Here is a 23,155-nt window from a genome sequence, read left to right as displayed (position 1 = left end):
CTTTTTGTAAGGGGCGCATGCTCTATCCTGTTTTGAATTGGGTGTTAATTTGCTAAACTGTTTATCGTTTAGAGGGTTAAGTTGTTCTGTTCTGTTGGCATGTTGCCCTTCTTTCTTTGTATTATTTTCCTTTTTGGAGGGTTTTGTAAACTTATTGAAAAACTTTGAATAAATAAAAATTTTTTAAAAACTACAGGTAGATCTCAAATTTGTCACTTTTCCATTTGTTGTCCGGTGAAGTATCAGATACTTTGACTAGTTTATTATTAATTCTTTTACCCAGTTGCCCTTACTTATGAGACGAACAAAGGACAAAACAGATTCATGGGTTAACCTAATTTTATTCACAATTCTCTAATTGTTTTGCTGTCCTTCTGTTTTATTTGGGCATTACAATCTTCAACAGCACTCACACTGAATCTGACTCAGACTCACAGCTGAGCTCTCGGTATTATCTGCACTTTGTGAAGTAAGCTGGCTAGGCCACGATCACTCGATGTGGATACCTTCTTCTCTGAGCTCGGAGCCCAGGGCCCCTTCTTCTTGAGATAGTTGTGCCTGGGGGATTCCCAGGTTGTCACTCACGACAGGTTTCAATGTTCCTTCTTCTATACCAGTTCCTCTAGCACTGAGTGGTAAGTACACACCCACATCTGGCCTGAGTTGTATTGTCCCATCCAGACTTAAACGTATTAATAGGAATAAACAGGATACTCCTGTTCAACCAGGGTGATTCAAACAAGATTCATTGTCCCCTGAAACACTCTTGTCTGACCAGCTATTAGTCCATTATTGAGTCTGATATCGTTTGCATGCTGCAAAGTTGATTACTTCTGCCTCGTAGTTAATTAGATATTCATAGTATGTTTTTTTTGTCCTTTTGTGTAAAACTGTTAACTACTGTAAGTGGGTAATCACAAAATTCCACATAGCGATAATGAGTGTACTGACTTAGGGTGATCTGGCAGACGTCCAATATGGAATTTAGCCAGGGCCTTATTTGGCAGTTCCTGTTTTTTGGCCTGTGTGTGTTTTTCTGCCTTATCAGCCTGTTCCCAGTGTCACATTCCCCCTTTGATCCCATAAATGTAAACATATGGGGCCACTAGTTTGGGCAACTGTATTTCCCAGAGTGAATCCAAGATACATCATGGACGAAAATTTCCGCCCAGGGCCGGTGTCAATCCCGCCACCGCCATGTCCCGAATTCTCTGCCCCCCAAAATTCGTCGGGGGCGGGAATCGTGCCGCGCTGGTCGGCGAGTCCCCGCGACGATTCTCCGGTCCGTGTTGGGCCATAGTCACGTCACTGACAGGCCTCTGTCGCCAGCAGGAATCAAAACACCTACCTGACTGGTGGGATTGGTGGCGTGGGCGAGCTACGGGGGTGGGGGGCGCAGGGCGATCTGACCCTGGGGGGTGCCCCCACGGTGGCCTGGCCCCCGATCGGGGCCCACCGATCGGCGGGCGGGCTTATGCCATGGGGGCACTCTTTTTCTTCCGCCCCGTCATGGCCTTCACCATGGCGGGGGCGGAAGAGACCCCCTCGCCTGTGCATGCGCCGGTATGACGCAGCTGGCGGGGCGGCAAAGTCCGTTCGCGCCGGCCGGAGAAGCGGGAGCCACTCTGGCGCGGGCTAGCCCCTCAATGTGAGGCTTGGCCCCTAAAGGTGCGGAGAATTCCGCACCTTTGGGGAGGCCCGACGATGGAGTGGTTCACACCACTCCGTCCCGCCGGGACCCCCCGCCCCGCCAGGTAGGGGAGAATCCCGCCCCATTTCTTTACATTATTCAAAACGTATTCAATTACATACTTAGTTACAGTTATTAAAAGCATGTTCAATTACATATTTTTATATTTAGAAACAAATCCCTATGGTTCATTCCATATTCCACATTTAATCTCTCTTCCATTTGCCTTTTTCCATCTTTTACACATAATTATCATTGAAGCTTGATGTATAGTTACAAGACAAGAGCAATAACAAAACGCAATGTGACCTGTACCCAAGGATGGATGTCCACATTAGAGCCCCAATCCCAAATATTGTCCTACCCAAGTTATCTCCTTTATCTGCTTGATGTTATTATTAATCTGCTCAGTTTCCTGTTCGACCCGAACATGTGTCTTGTCGACCCTTTTTAACAGTTTCTCCAATTTCCTCAATTGTTCAGGCAACAACTTTATTTCAGTAAGATAGCTCTCTTTATAGTCGTGCAGTTTCCCTTTAATTTTTTTGGTAACGTGCAGCTTGTGTTTGATCGTTTATGTGTGCCTCTTTCCCATATATCCTATACTTTAACATGTTCTGTTTGTTTATTTACTCTCCTTGTTACAGTAATCATTGTAAACATAAATTCTCAAGAGTCCTCTCTCAAACCTTTTGTATCTGCTGCACACCCAAGCTCTGTCCCCTGAAGGGTTAAATGGCTCAGTACAGGTAACATGGAACTTCAACAAATTTTATGACACCTTAAATTGTAAATGAGACTCCTCCATTATCTCATCATTGTTCTTGGCCCTTCTTTCTTAGTTCATGAATGGCGTGATCAGCACAAATACTATATTTTATTCCTCTTCTAAGGTTTTGACTCCCATTCCCAAACCCCAGTAATGGACAAATCCCATGATCTGTTGCCACTTCATTGACACTCCCCAAATGTAACATTATCTCCCCACCTGTAGGTCACCTCACTCATACTCACATAACAGCCCTTATCCTTATACAGAAAGTCATTCATTTCTAAACTAGTCACATTTAAGTACATAGAATTAAAACAACAGAATTTACATGCTCACGCATTCATTACCTCAGTTAGCATTTACTCAGTGTTGGTAACAGTGAAATGAAAATCGCTTATTGTCACAAGTAGGCTTCAATAAAGTTACTGTGAAAAGCCCCTAGTCGCCACATTCAGGCGCCTGTTCGGGGAAGCTGGTCCGGAAATTGAACCGTGCTGCTGGCCTGTCTTGGTCTGCTTTAAAAGCCAGCGATTTAGCCCAGTGCTAAACCAGCTCTTGGGGTGGTCGGTCAATTAAAGGGGAGAACAACACCAGATCCATTCGCGTATTGCCCTCTGTAATTGTTTCTGCGGCACCCAAATGTATATGTACCTCCCCAGTCTCTCCCCCCCCCCCCCAACAAACAGATGCCTACTTATGTGTTAAAAATATTGCCAATTGTACAGAGTTGCTGTTGTTGAGCTTGTGCATAATACCCTACCAGTTATTTTATTTTATTTGTTTGCGTGTGCTCTTCCCTTCTATAGAGATATATATATATTTTATTTTTTGTACATAACAGTAAATATACATTGTTCAAAAACCCAATAAAAACATTTATTTAAAACAAATTGAAGGGGTGAAAGTCGTTCATGTAGTCCATCATGAGCAGTTTTGGGCCCCATATCTAAGGAAGGATGTGCTGGCCTTGGACAGGGTCCAGAAGAGGTTCACAAGAATGATCCCTGGAATGAAGAGCTTGTCGTATGAGGAACGTTTGAGGACTCTGGGTCTGTACTCGTTGGAGTTTAGGAGAGGGGATCGTATTGAAACGTACAAGATACTGCGAGGCCTGGGTAGACTGGACGTGGAGAGGATGTTTCCACTTGTAGGAAAAACTAGAACCAGAGGACACCATCTCAGATTAAAGAGACAATCCTTTAAAACAGAGATGAGGAGGAATTTTTTCAGCCAGAGGGTGGTGAATCTGTGGAACTCTTCGCCGCAGAAGGCTGTGGAGTCCAATTCACTGAGTGTCTTTAAACAGAGTTAGATAGATTCTTGATTAATAAGGGGATCAGGGGTTATGGGGAGAAGGCAGGAGAATGGGGATGGGAAAATAGCAGCCATGATTGAATGGCGGAGCAGACTTGATGGGCCGAGTGGCCAAATTCTGCTCCTATGTCTTATGGTCTTATGTTATGAAACAAAGTCTAATGTTCTTTATTCACACGACAATATCAAGATTCAACATCAGCCCAATCAAAGAACATTGCATCGTGCACCCATCACAAAAAGGATCATCTGGGCTGAGCTGCGTAGCCTCATCGGCGACAAAACACTGCCTCCCCACGGGAGCCCTGCTTCAACAAGGAGGGCATTCAGGAAGTCACTATATAATCCCACTTGGAGCAGGGGGCCTATCTCCCCCCTCAGCCTCACCCTCGCACCCAAGGGCTTCAACATCATTGATCCACAACACTCAAACTCTCACTCAAACCCTCCAACCCACAGCTTACTACCTCCCCAGAACCTATCCTGAGAGGATTGATTGATGATTTGATTGATTTGTTTTATTGTTACGTGTACCAAGGTACAGTGGCAAGTATTGTTCTGCGTACAGTCCATACAAATCGTTCCATACATGAAAAACAAAACATAGGACATCAATAAATACACAATGTAAATACATAGACACAGGCATCGGGTGAAGCATATGGAGTGTAGTACTACTCAGTAGAGAAGTACTAGGGCAGCAGGGTAGCATGGTGGTTAGCATAAATGCTTCACAGCTCCAGGGTCCCAGGTTCGATTCCCGGCTGGGTCACTGTCTGTGTGGAGTCTGCACGTCCTCCCCCTGTGTGCGTGGGTTTCCTCCGGGTGCTCCGGTTTCCTCCCACAGTCCAAAGATGTGCGGGTTAGGTGGATTGGCCATGCTAAATTGCCCGTAGTGTCCTAATAAAAGTAAGGTTAAGTGGGGGGGTTGTTGGGTTACGGGTATAGGGTGGATAGGTGGGTTTGAGTAGGGTGATCATGGCTCGGCACAACATTGAGGGCCGAAGGGCCTGTTCTGTGCTGTTCTATGTTCTAAGGTGTGTGAAGAGATCAGTTCAGTCCATAAGAGAGTTATTCAGGAGTCTGGTAACAGCGGGGAAGAAGCTGTTTTTTATCTGTTAGTGCATGTTCTCAGACTTTTGTATCTCCTGCCTGATAGAAGAGGTTGGAAGAGAGAATAACCTGGGTGGGAGGAGTCTTTGATTCTGCTGCCTGCTTTCCCAAGGCAGTGGGAGGTGTAGACAGAGTCAATGGATGGGAGGTGGGTTTGCATGATGGACTGGGCTGTGTTCACGACTCTCTGTAGTTTCTAATGATCTTGCCCCGAGCAGTTGCCATACCAGGCTGTGGAGGAGGACCAGAGGAGGAGCAGACCAGGGGCCTCCAAAGGGGACAACTCAGGGAGAGAAACTCACTCCATCACCCAACAGACCCTCCGCCCGACCCAGGGAAACACAGTTACTCCATCCCTGCCCTCGCCGATCAAGTGGCCACTGCCACTCTCAGGCAGCCAAGAGAATATTGAAGCAGACAAGTGGAACAAGGATTAACTGACCACACCCAGTTCCTCGTGCTCACTAGTCCCCTTGGTTCTCTCGTGTTTTTGGGACGATTTCTGTATCTTCCTCCGTGAAGACAGACACACATTGTTTAGTTTCTCTGCCATTTCCTTATTCCCCATTATAAACTCTCCTGTCTCTGCCTGGAATGGACCCACATTGGTCTTTGCTAATCTTTTCCTTTTTACATTCCTATAGAAGCTTTTCCAGTCGGTTTTTATGTTTCTCGTCAGTTTGATCCCATATTTATTTTCTCTTTAACAGTTTCTTGGTCCTCCTTTGCTGAATTCTAAATCAATTACCAATCCTCAGGGTTACGGCTATTTTGGCCATTTTATGAGCCTCTTCCTTTGATCTAATGGAATCCTTAAATTTTCTCGTTAGCCACAGACTGTGCAGAGTCTGCACGTTCCTGTGCGGAGTCTGCACGTTCTCCCCGTGTCTGCGTGGGTTTCCTCCGGGTGCTCCGGTTTCCTCCCACAGTCCAAAGACGTACAGGTTAGGTGGATTGGCCGTGCTAAATTGCCCTTAATGACCAAAAAGGTTAGGAGGGGTTGTTGGGTTGCGGGGGTGGGGTGGAGGGGAGGGCTTGAGTGGGTCAGTGCGGACTCGATGGGCTGAATGGCCTCCTGCACTGTATGTTCACAGTTGCATCACTTTTTTGTGGCTTTTTGTTCCTTACAGGAGTCAACATTTGATGTCAACATGTAATAATACCGTAGAAATTAGTGATTGCCTGTCTATTGTCATACCTATTGTTGTAATGACCCAATCTACCACAGACAACTTGCCTTTTAAACCTCAACAGTTTTCTTTGTGAAAAACACGTGGATAAATTAAACAAAGAAACCATGTAACCACCATAGCCCATCTTCATGGCAACGTGGCATGCTTTCAGAGGTTCCAAACAGAAATGGGAACTAAATATCTTCCAACCACTGTTGCTATATTTACTTGCTATAAATATGGCAGCTAATAAGGTTGCCCATCTTAATCTAGATATGAACAGGATATGCTTTCAGAGTCGCCAGGCATCAAATGATACTGCCACAAGGTTTAACCGGATATCGATCAAAGACCCAAACAACCAGTTAGATCAATAAGACTTTATTGACACACAAGATTAACTTACACATGCAACATAAACACTACGAGCTAAATTACACCTATCACTGTGACAACCTGTACTTAACTTCAGGCACCCGGCTTAGGTCAGAGGAACAGTGGTCTTTGTTCGAATCTGGATCTGTTGGGTCTGGAGAAGTAACTGTGGTTCAGCTAGGCTCACCCGTCTGGTAGCGAGCGTTGAACTTGAACTCGCTTCTGGTCGTGGTGCTGCAGATGGAGTCAGACGTTGCTGGAGCGCCAGGTCCAACAGAGACCGAACACATGGCAGTGTCTCTCTTTATCCTTGGGGGGTTTCACGCTCTTTTGGGCGGTCCTTGGGTTTGGACCCAATAATTGGGCAGTCCTCGATCACTGCCTTCGATCTGAGCCAATAAAGGGGCGGGTGCCTTGATGGCTGGGCGTGTCCTAAGTGGTCATTGACCTTGGCTGTTTATGCTTCCTGAGGAAAGGGAGTGGCACCGATGTGTCTGGAATTGTATCGGATGCCTGAGTACCAGTTCCTTTGTCTTAGGGAAATGGGTCATTAGCATGCAAATCGGCTGGGGGTTTCCATCCTGTCTGGTTCTGCTACAAATATCCATTTAGGCTCTGAGCCTGTCTGAATCTCACATTGGCCATATTTCCCTTGAGGTTTTGCAAATGTCCATGTTTCTTTGGAAGTGGCCATCCCAGATGGCGACACCACCAAACACCCTTTCGCTCTGTGATCCTCGTGAAAGTTGAAGCCAGTAATTCACAACATGGCTCAATGATCATCAGCCCACTGGAGGTAAATCTGTGAGACCAACCAGTCCAACAGGAAGCAACCCTGCGCCCATCCCTATTGATCAACTGACAGAATTAACACAATGCAGTCCTGGATGCAATTGAGAGCAGAACAGCGGAATCCAACCCCTGTAACCAACTGTGAACTTGGTGTGTGAGCATGTGCGATGAAACACAAAATCTCTCCCATACTGAGAGCAGGTGAACAGCCTCTCCCCAGTGAGTACCCGGCAGTGTCTCAATAGTTGGGATGGATCACTGAATATCTCACCTACTCAGAGCAGGTGAAAGGCCTCTCCCCAGTGTGAACTCGCTGGTGTGTCCGCAGGTTGGATAACTGAGTGAATCCCTTCCCACACTGAGAGCAGGTGAACGGCTTCTCCCCAGTGTGAACTCGCTGGTGGCTCCGCAGGTGGGATAACCAAGAAATAGGATGAATGACTGAATCCCTTCCTACACTGAGAGCAGGTGAACGGCCTCTCCCCAGTGTGAACTCGCTGGTGTTTCTGCAGGTCAGATAATTGAGTGAATCCCTTCCCACACTGAGAGCAGGTGAACGGCTTCTCCCCAGTGTGAACTCGCTGGTGTATCTGCAGGGTAAATGAACGACTGAATCTCTTCCCACACTGAGAGCAGGTGAACGGTCTCTCCCCAGTGTGAACTCGCTGGTGGCTCCGCAGGTTGGATAAACGAGTAAATCCCTTCCCACACTGAGAGCAGGTGAACGGCCTCTCCACAGTGTGAACCCACTGGTGTGTCTGCAAGTGGGATAACCGAGTGAATCCCTTCCCACACTGAGAGCAGGTGAACGGCCTCTCCCCAGTGTGAACTTGCAGATGTTTCTGCAGGCCGGATGAATGTTTGAATCCCTTCCCACACTGAGGGCAAGTGAACGGCCTCTCCCCAGTATGAACTCGCTGGTGGGCCCGCAGTTCGGACAACTGAGTGAATTTCTTCCCACATTGAGAGCAGGTGAATGGCTTCTCCCCAGTGTGAACTCGCTGGTGTGTCTGCAGGGTGGATGAATGACTGAATCCCTTCCCACACTGAGAGCAGGTGAACGGCCTCTCCCCAGTGTGAACTCGCCGGTGTGTCCGCAGGGTGGATAATCGAGTGAATCTCTTCCCACACTGAGAGCAGGTGAACGGCCTCTCCCCAGTGTGAACTCGTTTGTGTCTCTGCAGGTCAGATAATTGAGTGAATCCCTTCCCACACACACAGGTGAACGGCCTTTCCCCAGTGTGAATGCGCCGATGAATTTCCAGCACAGACGGTGCTTTGAATCCCCTCCCACAGTCCTCACATTTCCATGGTTTCTCCATGTTTTGTGTCTCCTCGTGTCTGTCCAGTTCGGACAATCAGTTGAGCCTCGTCCACACACACAACACGTGTACGGTCTCTCCCCGCTGTGAATGGTGCAATGTGTTTTCAGGCTGTGTAACTGGTTGAAGCTCTTTCCACAGTCAGTGCTCTGGAACACTCTCACTCGGGTGTGTGTGTCTCGGTGCTTTTCCAGTCACACTGATGTTTAAAATCTTTTGAAGTTGACAGATGATGCAAACATTTCTCCTTTAGATTTGAAGGCCAATGATATTCAAGATCCAAGGAATTGAGGGACTGTCAGATCCAGAGGACATGTATTAGATTTCTGTCTGTAATTTGTCCTCTTCGAATCTCCTGTTAAATCAATTTACAAAAGACATCACTGTCAGTACTGGATAGAAATTCAGAACAAACAATTCTAGTTTCTCTGGAACTTTCTTTTCTCTTGCATTCCGCAACATCTGTAAATCTCCATCCCACACACTCTCCCTCCATTCTCACTCTGCTGTAACTAATATTCACCCTCCCAATTCTCCTGAAGGTGCTGATTCAGGCTGATTGACAGATCCATGCTCACTGCTTCGTGTCCTGGACACAGGGACCATAACAAATCGGAGATGCAGTTGGCCATTCAAACCTGCTCAACCATTCAATGGGATCATTGGCTGATCTACCTCAGCACCATTTTCCAACACTATCCCCCATATCCCTCAATATCTTCACTCCCTTGAAACGTTATTAATCTCTGTCTTGAAAATACTTGATGACTGAAGTTCCACAGTCCTCTGGGGTAGAGAATTCCAAATGCTGACAGGGGGAGTGAGGGGAAGATGTGTTTGGTGGTGGAATCATGCTGGAGTTGGCAGAACTGGTGGAGGATGATTTCTTCAATGCGGAGGCTGGTGGGGTGAAAAGTCAGGACAGTGGGGATTCTATCCTGGTTCTGGGAGAGAGGAGTGAGGGGGAGGGCAGAGGTGTGGGAGATGGGTCGGACACATTTGAGAGCACCGTCGACCACAGTGGGTGGGACGCCACGGTTAAGGAAGAATGAAGACATGTCAGCAGCACCGTTTTGGAAAGTGGCATCATCAGAACAGATGCGACGGAGGTGAAGGAACTGAGAGAATGGGATGGAGTCCTTACAGGATGTGGGGTGTGAAGTGCTGTAGTCGACGTAGCTGTGGGAGTCAGTAGAACATAGAACAAAGAACAGTACAGCACAGAACAGGCCCTTCGGCCCTCGATGTTGTGCCGAGCAATGATCACCCTACTCAAACCCACGTATCCACCCTATACCCGTAACCCAACAACCCCCCCTTAACCTTACTTTTAGGACACTACGGGCAATTTAGCATGGCCAATCCACCTAACCCGCACATCTTTGGACTGTGGGAGGAAACCGGAGCACCCGGCGGAAACCCACGCAAACACGGGGAGGACGTGCAGACTCCGCACAGACAGTGACCCAGCCGGGAACCGAACCTGGGACCCTGGAGCTGTGAAGCATTTATGCTAACCACCATGCTACCGTGCTGCCCCGAGTAGGTTTGTAATGGATATTAGTGGACTGTCTATCTCAGAAATTGAAATAGAAAGGTCAAGGAAGGAAAGGGAAGTGTTGGAGATAGACCATGTGGAGGTGATAGAGGGGTGTAAACCGGAAGCAAAATGAATATATTTTTCCAGGCTTTGCAGAACACCTCCAGTCCATCCGCAAGCAGTTACCAGACCTTCCTGTCGCTTGCCATTTCAACTCAGCATCCTGCTCTCAGTCCACATGTCCGTCCTTGGCCTGCTGCAATGTTCGGGTGAAGCCCAGCGCAAACTGGAGGAACAGCACCTCATCTTCCGATTAGGCATGTTACACCTTTCCGGACTTAACATCGAGTTCAACAACTTCAGACTCTCCCCCACCTTTACCCCATTTTTATCTATCAATTTATTTTTGTTTTAATTTCTTCCATTGATCATTTTTCCCCCTCACCATTATTCTCCTCCCCTCCCCCCATTCCAACTATTTCAAGTTGCCCTTTACACATTGCTCACCTTTATTCTGCCATTCACACATTCTAACCTTTTTATGTATCACTATCAGCACCCTTCTTAGTCTTAATTACCACCATTTGCATTCCTTTTATCTTCTGTTCTCGACATCTTTGTCTATATCTCCACCTATTGCTGGCCCCGATCCAGCTCCACCACTCCAGTCCACCCCTCCCCCACTACTGTACAAATCTGACCCCATTTCCAGTTCTCTCTAACTGTCACAAAGATTCATCCAGACTCGAAACATTAGTTACCTTTTCATAGATTATCATAGAATTTACAGTGCAGGAGGCCATTCAGCCCATCGAGTCTGCACTGGCTCTTGGAAAGAGCACCCTACCCAAGGTCAACACCTCCACCCTGTCCCCATAACCCAGTAACCCCACCCAACACTAAGGGACATTTTGGACACTAAGGGCAATTTAGCATTACAAATCCACCTAACCTGCATATCTTTGGACTGTGGGAGGAAACCGGAGCACCCAGAGGAAACACATGCACACACGGGAGAACGTGCAGACTCCGCACAGACAGTAACCCAAGCCGGAATCGAACCTGGGACCATGAAGCAATTGTGCTATACACAATGCTACCGTGCTTCCCACAGACTTTTCTCTCCACAGATGCTGCCAGACCTTCTGAGATTGTCCAGTATTTTCTGTTTTTGTTTAAGATTCCAGCGTCCACAGTAATTTGTTTTCATAATAATATATCTAATCTGTACCATGTAAAAACACCAGACATATCTCCATCTGACATTTATTTACTGCCCCTTTAAATTTTAGCCAACTCTAATAATAATAATCTTTATTGTCACAAGTAGGTTTACTCCACACTGCAATGAAATTATTGTGAAAAGCCCCGAGTCGCCACATTCCAGCACCTGTTATAGAATTTAGAGTGCAGAAGGAGGCCATTCAGCCCATCGAGACTGCACCGGCTCTTGGAAAGAGCACCCAAGGCCACACCTCCACCCTATCCCCATAACCCAGTAACCCCACCCAACACTAAGGGCAATTTTGGACACTAAGGGCAATTTAGCATTACCAATCCACCTAACCTGCACATCTTTGGACTGTGGGAGGAAACCGGAGCACCCGGAGGAAACCCATGGACACACGGGGAGAATGTGCAGACTCCGCACAGACAGTGACTGAAGCCGGGAATCGAACCTGGGACCCCAGAGCTGCGAAGCAATTGTGCCAACCACTATACTACTGTGCTGTTCGGGTACACAGAGGGAAAATTCAGAATGTCCAAATTACCAGACAGTACGTCTTTCGGGACTTGTGGGAGGAAACCGGAGCACCTGGAGGAAACCCGCGTAGACACAGGGAGAACTCTGGAGAAACCAACCCTTTTAATTGTGAACATTAGGAAAGAGACCGCCCTTTTAGCCAGACAAATAAATGTGTCAAGCTGAGGGAGCAAAGGATGTCAATGTGTTTGAGAGAGAGAGAGACGTGGGCCAAGCTTTCCAGAGTCTGCACCCTCCCTGGATTCACTTCCTTTCCCTTCAGTTGCTGCAAGTGACCAATTGAAGGTGAGAATGAGAAAAGAAATTGAAAGGGGGAGAAAAGAAAGTGTTTTACTCACAGTTGTTGGAGACAGGAAGAAGTTTCAGTCTGTGTCATGGTCAAAGTTCATTAACACAACGTCTGCCTTCTGATTGGCTGTAGGACCAGAGTCCTTCCGGTCCTCCCATTTTCCCATTGGTCAACACATCATCAGGAAGGTCAGGAGGCGGGCTTTTCTCCACACATGCGCAGCTTCCCCTCACCCTTGGACATGCGCAGTACCTGAGCACCCGCCCGTGGGGTGGATTGAGCGGTTTCCCCAGCGCGGCGGATTGTGGGAGCTGCGGTCGACACTCTCCAAACTCCTGGGACTGGGATGAAAAGTGGAGGAGGGGCAGTGACCTCACCCTGACACAAAGCACATGTTGGTAGTCACGGGAATTGATTGTGACGTTCGCCCTTAGCACCTGGGGAGGGCAATAGGTGAGAGTGAAACTGAAGCCGAGAGTCAGCATCTTCACGGGAGGAGATTTGGGGAAAAGCAGGAGGACAGAAGGATAAATTAGTGTTAAAATCAATAGTGAGGAGAGCATGTGTGAGGTTCAGATATTTATAGTTTGAGAGGAAGAATTATTTTCTGTGACAACTAGGATTGTCAGTTCTGAATTTCTATTCTGTAATCACAGTGATGACTTTTAAAAAAAATATAAGATTTAGAGGACCCAATTATTTTTTTCCAATTAAGGGGCAATTTAGCATGGCCAATCCACCTAACCTACACATCATTTTGGGTTGTGGGGGCAAGACCCACGCAGACACGGGGAGAATGTGCAAACTCCACATTGTCAGCGACCCACGGCAGGGAGTGAACCCGGGTCCTCAGCATTGTGAGGCAGCAGTGCTAACCACTATGCCACCCTGATGATGTCAATCCTATCACACTCATTAAAGTCCCTATCAGGTCAGTCTTCAACCTTCTCTTCCCCAGGAGAAATATCCCCAACCTGTTCAATCTCTCCTGAAACTTAAACACTCTCAGTTCTGATATCATCCTTGTTAATCTTTCTTGCACATCCTGGAGGCCCTATCTCTGTTTTAAAGGGTATATAATTAATATTTAGATTCAGTTTAATTTGGTTGAAGGTGCCTTATTTACTCAGTTCCAAAATGACCCTCTAAAATGCTTCAATTCGAAAGAGGCTTAACAATCAGGCAAGAGAGGACTCTGAAATGTCAAATGTTTATTTTTTTTAAAGCAGTATACTGATGAAGTACACGAGTGACGTTCACCACCTCAGTTGGGTGACCTGCCCTGGGAGAAGTGTGAATCTTCTTCAGGTTCCTGAACCAACAGTGATTTCCCAAAATCCTGCCCAGGAGCACTCAGTGTCTCCACGACTAGAGTCCAACTTACAAAGCCCAAGATCACTCACAAATCCCACTTTGACCTCTTGAATTAATATTACCTCATCTTGAATCAGACCTGTTGTAATCAGACAATTGGTCATTATTGTCACTGGGTTAATTTTATTGGATTTAACCATTGATGTAAATTGTTCCGTGGAGCAGAACAATGGGACTGTTCAGGATTTCCCTATTATCTGAGTTCAGACAAGATCATGAACGGTTTGCATCGAGTAAATAAAGAGAAACTGTTTCAACTGACAAATGGGTTGTTAACCAGAGGACACAGATTTCAGGTAATTCACATAACAGCCAGAGGGGAAATGAGGAAGACAAATCTTTACACAGTGAGGTGTGATCCGGAATGCACTGCCTGACAGGCTGGTGGAAGCAGATTCAACACAGGGAGTTGGATAAATTTTAGAAAGGGACTAGCTTTCAGGGTTTATGGGGAAAGAACAGGATAGTGGGACTAATGGAGTAGTTATTTCAAAGAGCCAGCACAGGCACGATGGGCCGAATGTCCTCCTGTGCAGTGCGATTCTGTGATCAAAGATAAATAAATGTGTGTCTGCAATATGTACAGTGATGTCAATAATGTCTGGAATTCTCTTTTCCTTCCAATTTGATTTTAGACAAAAGAGAACAGAAGCAAATGGCTTTCAGTACATTGACCAGCCCCGATGTTACACAGAGGGGTAAAAGGGGTGGATTCTCAGACCAGCGAGTCAAGGCAGCCCCTTTAAATGGCCAGTTCCCACACTGTATTCAGTGACCGCTGAAGGGAAGCAGCCTCGGTCCACACTGGGAGCTCCTGCCGTCCCCATCAGCTGGCTCGCGCCAGGGACCCGGGTTCGATTCCCAGCTTGAGTCACTGTCTGTGCAGAGTCTGCACATTCTCTCAGTGTCTGCATGGGTTTCCTTTGGGTGCTGCAGTTTCCTCCCACAAGTCCCGAAAGACGTGCTTGTTAGGTGAATTCGACATTCTGAATTTTCCCTCACTGTACCCGAACAGGCACCGGAGTGTGGCGATTACGGGATTTTCACGGTAACTTTATTGCAGTGATAATGGAAGCCTACTTGAGACGCTAATAAAGATTTTTATTATTAGGTGCGATGAAGTATTGAATCTCTTTCCACAGTCAGAGCAGGCAAACGGCCTCTCGTCAGTATGAACTCGCTGGTGTGTCCACAGGCTGGATGGAACATGGAATCCTTTCCCACACAGAGCAGCAGAATGGTCACACCCTAGTGTGAATGTGTCGATGCGTTTCCACTGTCGATGGACAACTAAATCTCGCTGGTGTCTCTGCAGTGCAGATGACCTTCTAAACTTCTTTGTGCAGTGAGAGCAGCTAAATGCGCTCTCCCCGGTGTGAATGCACTGGTGCATTTCCATTGTTTCTCCATGGTGCGGGTGTTTCCTGCTGTCTCTTCGGGTAAGACAATCAGTTGAAGGTTCACACAGAATACGTGTACGGTCTCTGCCCGCTGTGATGGTGCAATGCTTTTTCAGGCTCTTTCCAGAGTCAATGAACTGGAACACACTCACTCGGGTGTGTGTCTCAGTGCTTTTCCAGTCACACTGATGTTGAAAACATTTTGAAGCACAAGGAATAATAAAACATTTCTCCTCCTGGATTTAAAAGCCATTGATATTCAATGAATTGAATAATGTCAGATTTTGATGTGAAGTTGTTTTTAAAAAATATTTTATTCAAGTTTTCAAAATTTTACCATTTGTTCAACGCACAAACAGACCCAAACCCCAACGCCTCTCTCCTCAACCCCCAAACTGCCCACTACTCCTTGACAGCCACCAGATCCCCAAAATATAACATAAACAAAACCCATCTCTGGTGGAACTCCTCATCTGGCCCTCTCAGAGTGAGTTTCACCTTCTCTAAATACTAGAACTCCATTAGAGCCCCAGTCATGTCGAGGCCCGCGGGGGGGGGGGGGGGGGGGGGGGAGCTGGTCTCCACCTCCACAGATCCTGTCTGCGGGCAATCAACAAGGCAAAGGCTAAACCATCTGCCATCTCACCCTTCTGCAGCTCCAGCAGGTCTGACACCCCGAAAATGGCCTCCAGGGGATCCGGCTCCAAATCCATGTGCAGAACCTCAGACATGGTGCTGAAAATTGACCCCCAAAATTTCTCCAACTTTGGGCAGGACCAGAACATATGCACTTGGTTGGCTGAACCCCTCCCACACTGCTCACAGCTATCCTCCCACCCCCTTGAACAACCGGCCCGTCCAAGTGCACCCTGTGCACAACTTTCAAATGAGTCAACCCCAGCCTCACACACGAGGTTGAGGTGTTGACCCTCCGCAGCACCTCACACCATAGTCCTCCCTCCAACGCCATCCCAAACTCTTCCTCCCACTTGACCTTAATCCTTTGCATGGGCTCCTTGTCCTCCTCCATAATCCTACCATAGATCGCCAAAACATCCCCACTCTCCAGGTCCCCCCAACCGATAACAACGAGAGGTACAGTGCCAAATTCCTCACTTGCCCGGGCCTGCCAGCGACAAGGGGGAAAAGAGATGGAAAGGGGGAGAAAAGAAAGTATTTTACTCAGAGATTGGAGACAGGAGGGAGTTTCAGTCTGTGTGAACTTCCATCTTCATTCAGAGACAGAGGAGCAGCAGCTTCCTGGGGAATCTCCCTGCAGCCATCACCACAAATTCCGCACTCTGATTGGCAGGAAGACCCGCGCCCTTCCGGTCCTCCTCGGATTCCCATTGGTCTCTGATGGCGCCAAGAAGGGAGCGGAATCCAAGCTCACATGGAGCAGGAGGGGCTCCTCCCTTCGGGGCGCTGAGCTGCTGCCCAATCCGCAGCATCTTGTTTCTGTGACCAGGGATATTGCTCCAATGGGAGGCTGCGCTGGGTACGTCCCTCTGAGTCATTCTGACGTCACAATAGATGTCATAATATACACCAGTATATCATGGTGTAGACACACACTGATGGGCAGACACTGAGACCAATCAACATGCACAAATACCGCAGCCAATCACCGGTTAGAATACACACACTATAAAGGCAGAGGGCACCACGGTTCCTGCTCATTCTGGGTGCTGCCTCTCAGTAGAACAAGAGCTCATCAAGTCTAGCACAGACTCACACCACGTGCTGAGAGAATCAACTGGTTCGGACAGGCTTAGGTCTCTAGTTAAACTAGCATCGTTTAAACCCACAGTTCTCGTATGTTGACTAGTTTATAGTTAGGTAATAAAATAGAGTTGAATCTTCCTCAGTCTTGGTGGTATATGTTAACCTCGCAAATCTACATCATCCGACACTTCATGGTACCAGTAGTTGAGGGATGTTAGTACTTCTGAGACCTACCTACCAGTGATCAGCCTTCCACCAGTCTCACGCTATCCTGCAGAATGGACTCCGTTTGCCCGCCACCGCCCCTCCGCATTGCCGGGAACCTGGGCTCCAATTGGAAGATTTTTAAACAGCGCTTCCAGCTGTACCTCGAGGCCACGGACCTGGAAGCTGCCTTGAAGAAACTGAAGATTTCTCTCTTCCTCTCCACAACCGGGGACCATGCTCTTCACATCTTCAACTTGCTCACCTTTGCTGAGGGGGAGGACAAATCGAAGTTCAAAATAGTCCTCTTAAAGTTCGACACCCACTGCGAGGTCGAGGTAAACGAGAGCTTCGAGAGATACGTGTTTCAACAGCGAATTCAGGGTAAGGACGAACCTTTCCAGTCCTTTATCACCCACCTCCGTGTCCTTGTGCAGTCCTGCAACTACAAGTCCACCTCTGACTCCGTGATCCATGACCAGATAGTTTTTGGTGTCCAATCTGAGCCCCCCTGCGCCAGCAGCTACTAAAAGTGAAGCAGCTCACTCTGTCCACGGCCATTGGGACCTCCATGAACACGCCTCCACGTGATACTCCCGCATCCAGGCCGCTGAAACGGTGCGGCAAGCTCCCTACGAGGCAGAGTGGGTCCAAATAATAAAGTCTTTCCAGGGTCTGGATCGGGACGATGGCGGCCATTTCGCGCGCTTTTCGCGGACTCCCCCGCTGACACGCAACGAACATGGTGACGTGGCGGACCGTTTTGCTCCAGCGCAACAAACGTGCCGACGCAATGGCGTGCGGCAACTGTGGCTCCGCCCACTTGAAGCGGCAATGTCCCGCGAAGACCCGACGCTGCCTGCAATGTGGCAAACCCGGCCACTTGTGCTGGTCCTCCCTGCCTGCTGCTTTTAGGAGGTCCACCCAGCCCCGCAGAGATGTCAGGGCCATTCAGCCTGCCATCAACGAACCTGCTCCAGATCTCTCTTCCGACTTTGCCTGTGATGACCCACAGGCCCCATTCCAAGTTGGCATCACAACCACGAACAGGATGTCCCCCAAGCGTGGCACCAAACCCATCCACATTCACAGCATCCACCCGGATGATGAGTGGTGTGCCACCCTTACGGTCATCCGGTCCCCTGTCAGGTTCCGCCTGGACACTGGCACCTCTGCCAATCTCATTGCATCGTCTGACCTTCGCAAACTCTGTGTCCAGCCTGCCATCCTGCCATCTGCGTGTCAACTGCTTGACTACAATGGCAATGCCATCACTGCCAGTGGATCCTGCCAACTTGAGGTGACACATCGTGCTCACACAGTTGTTCTCCCATTTAAAATCGTTGCCACCTCAAAAGCCTCCTTGCTTGGTGTGCAGGCATGTAAGCTGCTCCACTTAGTACCGAGGGTTCACTCTCTTCCAGTGACGTGTCTGCATCTTCCGACACAGACTTCAGGCTGCAACTCGACTCCATCATCCAGCAATACCACAACGTCTTTGAGGGCATTGGCATGCTCCCGTATACTTACAAGATTCTACTCAAGCCCAACACCACACCTGTGGTACAGGTACCTCGCAGAGTTCCAGCGCCCCTTAAGGACCACCTCAAGCAACAGCTCCAAGATCTCCAGGACCAAGGAGTTATATCCAGAGTCACGGAACTGACCGACTGGGTAAGCTCCATGGTCTGCGTTAAGAAACCATCCAGCAAACTAAGGATCTGCATAGATCCTAAAGATCTTAATTGGAACATCATGCGGGAGCACTACCCGATTCCGAAATGTGAGGAACGCACGTGTGAGATGGCCCAGGCCAAACTCTTCACAAAACTCGATGCCTCAAAAGATTTTTGGCAAATCCAGCTGGATGAATCGAGCAGAAAGCTGTCTACATTTAACACACCCTTTGGCAGATACTGCCACAACCGAATGCCATTCGGCATCATCTCCGCGTTTGAAGTTTTCCATCGAATAATGGAACAGATGATGGAGGGAATTGACGGCGTCCGGGTATATGTCGACGACATTATAATCTGGTCAACCACCCCGCAGGAACACATCAGCTGCCTCAAGCGTGTCGTCAAGTGCATTTACGAACATGGCCTTCACCTCAATAGGGCCAAATGCTCCTTCGGCCAGTCGGACATTAAGTTCCTAGGTGATCACTTAGAGGTGCATCTGGATGAGGACAAGATTGCAGCAATCACGTCCATGAAAACGCCCGAGGACAAGAAAGCGGTCCTCCGGTTCCTGGGCATGGTGAATTTTCTCGGGAAGTTCATCCCGAATCTCGCCTCACACACCACAGCCCTCAGAAACCTGGTTCGCAAAACTACGGACTTCCAGTGGCTTCCTGCCCACGAGCTCGAGCGGAGGGAACTGAAGGCCAAGCTTTCCATGGCCCCAGTGTTGGCTTTTTTCGACCCGAACAAAGAAACTAAAATCTCTACTGATGCCAGTCAGTCTGGGATTGGAGCCGTGCTCCTGCAACGAGACGAAGCCTCGTCATGGGCCCCCGTTGCGTATGCATCATGGGCAATGACCCCCACGGAACAGCGCTATGCACAAATTGAAAAAGAGTGTCTCGGCCTTCTGACCGGAGTCGTGAAGTTCCACGACTACGTATCTGGACTTCTGCAGTTCACTGAAACCGACCATCGTCCACTTGTCAACATTATACAAAAGGACTTGAATGACATGACGCCTCGCCTCCAACGCATCCTGCTCAAGCGACGGAGGTATGACTTCGAACTCGTTTATACCCCTGGCAAAGACCTTGTCGTTGCCGACACCCTCTCCAGGTCGGTCACCACTCCATGCAATCATGAAGGGTTCGTCTGCCAAATCGATGCTCAAGTTCAACTCGCAGCCTCCCACTTGCCAGCATCGGATGCATGCCTGGTACAAATTTGCCACGAGACAGCGGCTGACCCCCTTCTGCAGCGTATAATGCGCTTTGACAGATGGGTGGCTCAAGGGCCAATGCCTGCAATTTTACAATGTCCGTGATGACCTGGCGGTTGTTGACGCCGTGCTCCTGAAGTTGGATCGCATCGTGATCCCGCACAGCATGTGCCAGCTGGTCCTGGAGCAACTGCATGAAGGCCATCTAGGAGTGGAAAAATGTCACCTCAGGGCGAGGGAAGCTGTCTATTGGCCGGGCATTAACGATGACATCGCCAATGCGGTCCTCAACTGCCCCGCCTGCCAGCATTTTCAACCCACCCAACCAAGGGAGACCCTGATGCCCCATGAGTTAGTCACATCGCCCTGGACCAAGGTGGGCATCGACCTGTTCCATGCATTGGGCAGGGACTACATCCTTATCATTGATTACTTCTCCAACTACCCGGAGGTCATCAGATTGCACAATCTCACATCTTCGGCTGTTATTCGGGCGTGCAAGGAGACGTTCGCCCGGCATGGCATCCCGCTCACAGTAATGTCAGACAATGGCCCCTGTTTCACAAGCCAGGAATGGGCCAGCTTTGCCCGGCACTACAACTTCACACACATCACGTCCAGTCCACTGTACCCTCAGTCCAATGGCAAGGCGGAAAATGGGGTCCATATAGTCAAGAGGCTGCTCTGCAAGGCTGCCGACGCCGGCTCTGACTTCCACCTTGCTCTGTCAGCCTATCGCTCCACCCTGCTCTCCACTGGGCAGTCGCCTGCACAGTTACTGATGAACGGCACTCTCAGGACGACGGTGCCATCGATTCTCACCCCAACCTCGATCATGTCCCCGTGCTCAACAGGATGCAGATGTCTCAGATGAAACAAAAATCTACACACTGCTGCTGATTTCCCTGACATCCAGCCACACGACATGGTTCGCATCCATCTTCTGGATGGTGGCTGGTCTGCGCCTGCTGTTGTTCTCAGGCAGGTGGCCACCTGCTCCTTCCTGGTCCGGTTACCGGACAGATCCATTCGGCGCCGCAATCGGCGTGCCCTTCGCCTTGTTCGACAGTCGTCATGGGATCCTCCGACCAGCTCCTCTGCTGACCCTGCCATGGACTGTGCAGAGCTTCCGGTCACTCTGCTTCCCCCTGAACTGTGCTGCAGCCCACCCGGCTCCTGACGTGCCAGCTATTGGCCCACCCTTGAGGCGGTCAACCAGAGTTTGTCGCCCACCTCAGAGACTGAACTTATGAACTCTGCAAATAAGTGGACTTTGAGATTATTTTTCTCTTCTTGTTACAATCGTTCTCCAGTGGTTTGTAAATAGCATTGTTTTTGTTCAAGTTCCTGCATATTAATCATCTGCACCAGGCACCTTCCTTTGTGTATAGCTTTGTTTCCTGTATATAGATTTGTACACATGTCTTCGCACCTCACACTTAGTTAGGCACATTCTTCACACACCCACACTATTTATTAGTCACATATTCACGTCAACACTTTTTAAAAAGGGGGGGATGTCATAATATACCTCACGGGCCTCACGGTAGCATGGTGGTTAGCATCAATGCATCACAGCTCCAGGGTCCCAGGTTCAATTCCCGGCTGGGTCACTGTCTGTGTGGAGTCTGCACGTCCTCCCCGTGTGTGCGTGGGTTTCCTCCGGGTGCTCCGGTTTCCTCCCACAGTCCAAAGATGTGCGGGTTAGGTGGATTGGCCATGCTAAATTGCCCGTAGTGTAAGGTTAATGGGGGGATTGTTGGGTTACGGGTATACGGGTTACGTGGGTTTAAGTAGGGTGATCATTGCTCGGCACAACATCGAGGGCCGAAGGGCCTGTTCTGTGCTGTACTGTTCTATGTTCTATACACCAGTATATCATGGTGCAGACACATACTGAAGGACATACACTGGGACCAATCAACATGCACAAACACCGCAGCCAATCACCGGTTAGAATACACACACTATAAAGGCAGAGGGCACCACGGCTCCCGCTCATTCTGGGTGCTGCTTCTCAGTAGAACAAGAACTCATCAAGTCCAGCACAGACTCACACCACGTGCTGAGAGAATCAACTGGTTCGGACAGGCTTAGGTCTCTAGTTAAACTAACATTGTTTAAACCCACAGTTCTGGTATGTCGATTAGTTCATAGTTAATAAACTAGAGTTGAACCTTCCTCAGTCTTGGTGGTTTATGTTAACCTCGCAAGCCTACATCATCCAACACTTCACTTCCTTCCTCAGCTTGTTCCCCAATGAGATTGTCTTCACAACTAGCAGGTTGACGACTGAAGTTTTTTTTTCCCTCTCGCATGTGATTTCCAGCGAGTGATCTTTCCAGTCCCCCCCCCCCCCCCCCCCCCCCCCCCCATCAATTAAAGACATTGAAGTTAAAAACCTTCATCCAGATCTTTACAGAATAATAGTGCTGAAGAGGCCCTTCAGCCCATCAGAGTCTACACCGAAGCATGAAAGACGCCTGACCTGCCTACCCAATCCCATTTGCCAGCACTTGGCCCTTGAATGTTATAACATGCCAAGTATTCATCCAGATACTTTTTAAAGGATGTGAGGCAACCCACCTCTCCTACCCTCCCTGGCAGTGCATTCCAGACTGTCACCACCCTCTGGGTAAAAATGTTTTTCATTAAATCCCCCTAAGCCTCTTGCCCCTCACCTTGAACTTCTGTCCCCTCGTAGCTGACCTTTTGACTAAAGGCAACAGCTGTTCCTTATCCACCTTGTCCATGCCATTCATAATTTTCTACACTTTGATCAGGCCATAGAATCATAGAATCCCTACAGTACAGAAGGAGGCCATTTAGTCCATCGAGCCTGCACTGGCCCTCTGAAAGAGCGCCCTACCTAGGCCCAATTCCCCACCTCAAGGCAATTTAGCATGGCCAATCCATCTAACCTGCACATCTTTGGAATGTGGGAGGAAACCCACGCAGACACAGGGAGAAAGTGTAAACTCCACACAGACAGTCAAACCCAGGGGCGCGATTCTCTCAACGGGAGACTGAGTGCCGACGCCCAGAGTGTTTCACTCCAGCATCGGAGGCCAACCCTCGCCTCCTATTCTCCCCTCCTGGGGGGCTAGGAGCGGCAGCGCGTGAATCCCGAGCGCCCGGCCTTGACACTTGCGTCAAAGTGGCGCGCCGGGAATGATGCGGCTGACGGTGCCGAAGTGACGTCAACCGCACATGCGCAGGTTGGCTGGCTCCAACCCGCGCTTGCGTGGTTGCCGTCTTCCCCTCCGCTGCCCAAGACATAAGAACATAAGAACTAGGAGCAGGAGTAGGCCATCTGGCCCCTCGGGCCTGCTCCGCCATTCAATGAGATCATGGCTGATCTTTTGTGGACTCAGCTCCACTTTCCGGCCCGAACACCATAACCC

At 48.8% G+C, this 23,155-nt stretch overlaps 1 protein-coding gene across 1 annotated transcript in view; it reads right to left on the bottom strand.

The window, feature by feature from the left end:
- Positions 1-12,285, bottom strand: part of LOC119952149 (oocyte zinc finger protein XlCOF6-like) — a 67,987-nt gene extending 55,702 nt beyond the window's left edge. Inside the window, exons 1-3 of the mRNA XM_038775739.1 lie at positions 12,194-12,285; positions 8,042-8,905; positions 7,651-7,957 (exon numbers count right to left, since the gene is read on the bottom strand). Of these exons, the coding sequence (XP_038631667.1) occupies positions 7,651-7,957; positions 8,042-8,550 (816 nt within the window). The 5' untranslated portion in view covers positions 8,551-8,905; positions 12,194-12,285. The remainder of the gene's footprint in view (positions 1-7,650; positions 7,958-8,041; positions 8,906-12,193) is intronic.
- Between the last annotated feature and the right edge of the window lie 10,870 nt (positions 12,286-23,155).

Source organism: Scyliorhinus canicula, chromosome 17, assembly GCF_902713615.1.
Source record: "Scyliorhinus canicula chromosome 17, sScyCan1.1, whole genome shotgun sequence".
NCBI classification, from domain to species: Eukaryota; Metazoa; Chordata; class Chondrichthyes; order Carcharhiniformes; family Scyliorhinidae; genus Scyliorhinus; species Scyliorhinus canicula.
Note: the sequence above shows the minus strand (reverse complement) of the source record. Positions and strands in the feature narration are given on the sequence as shown.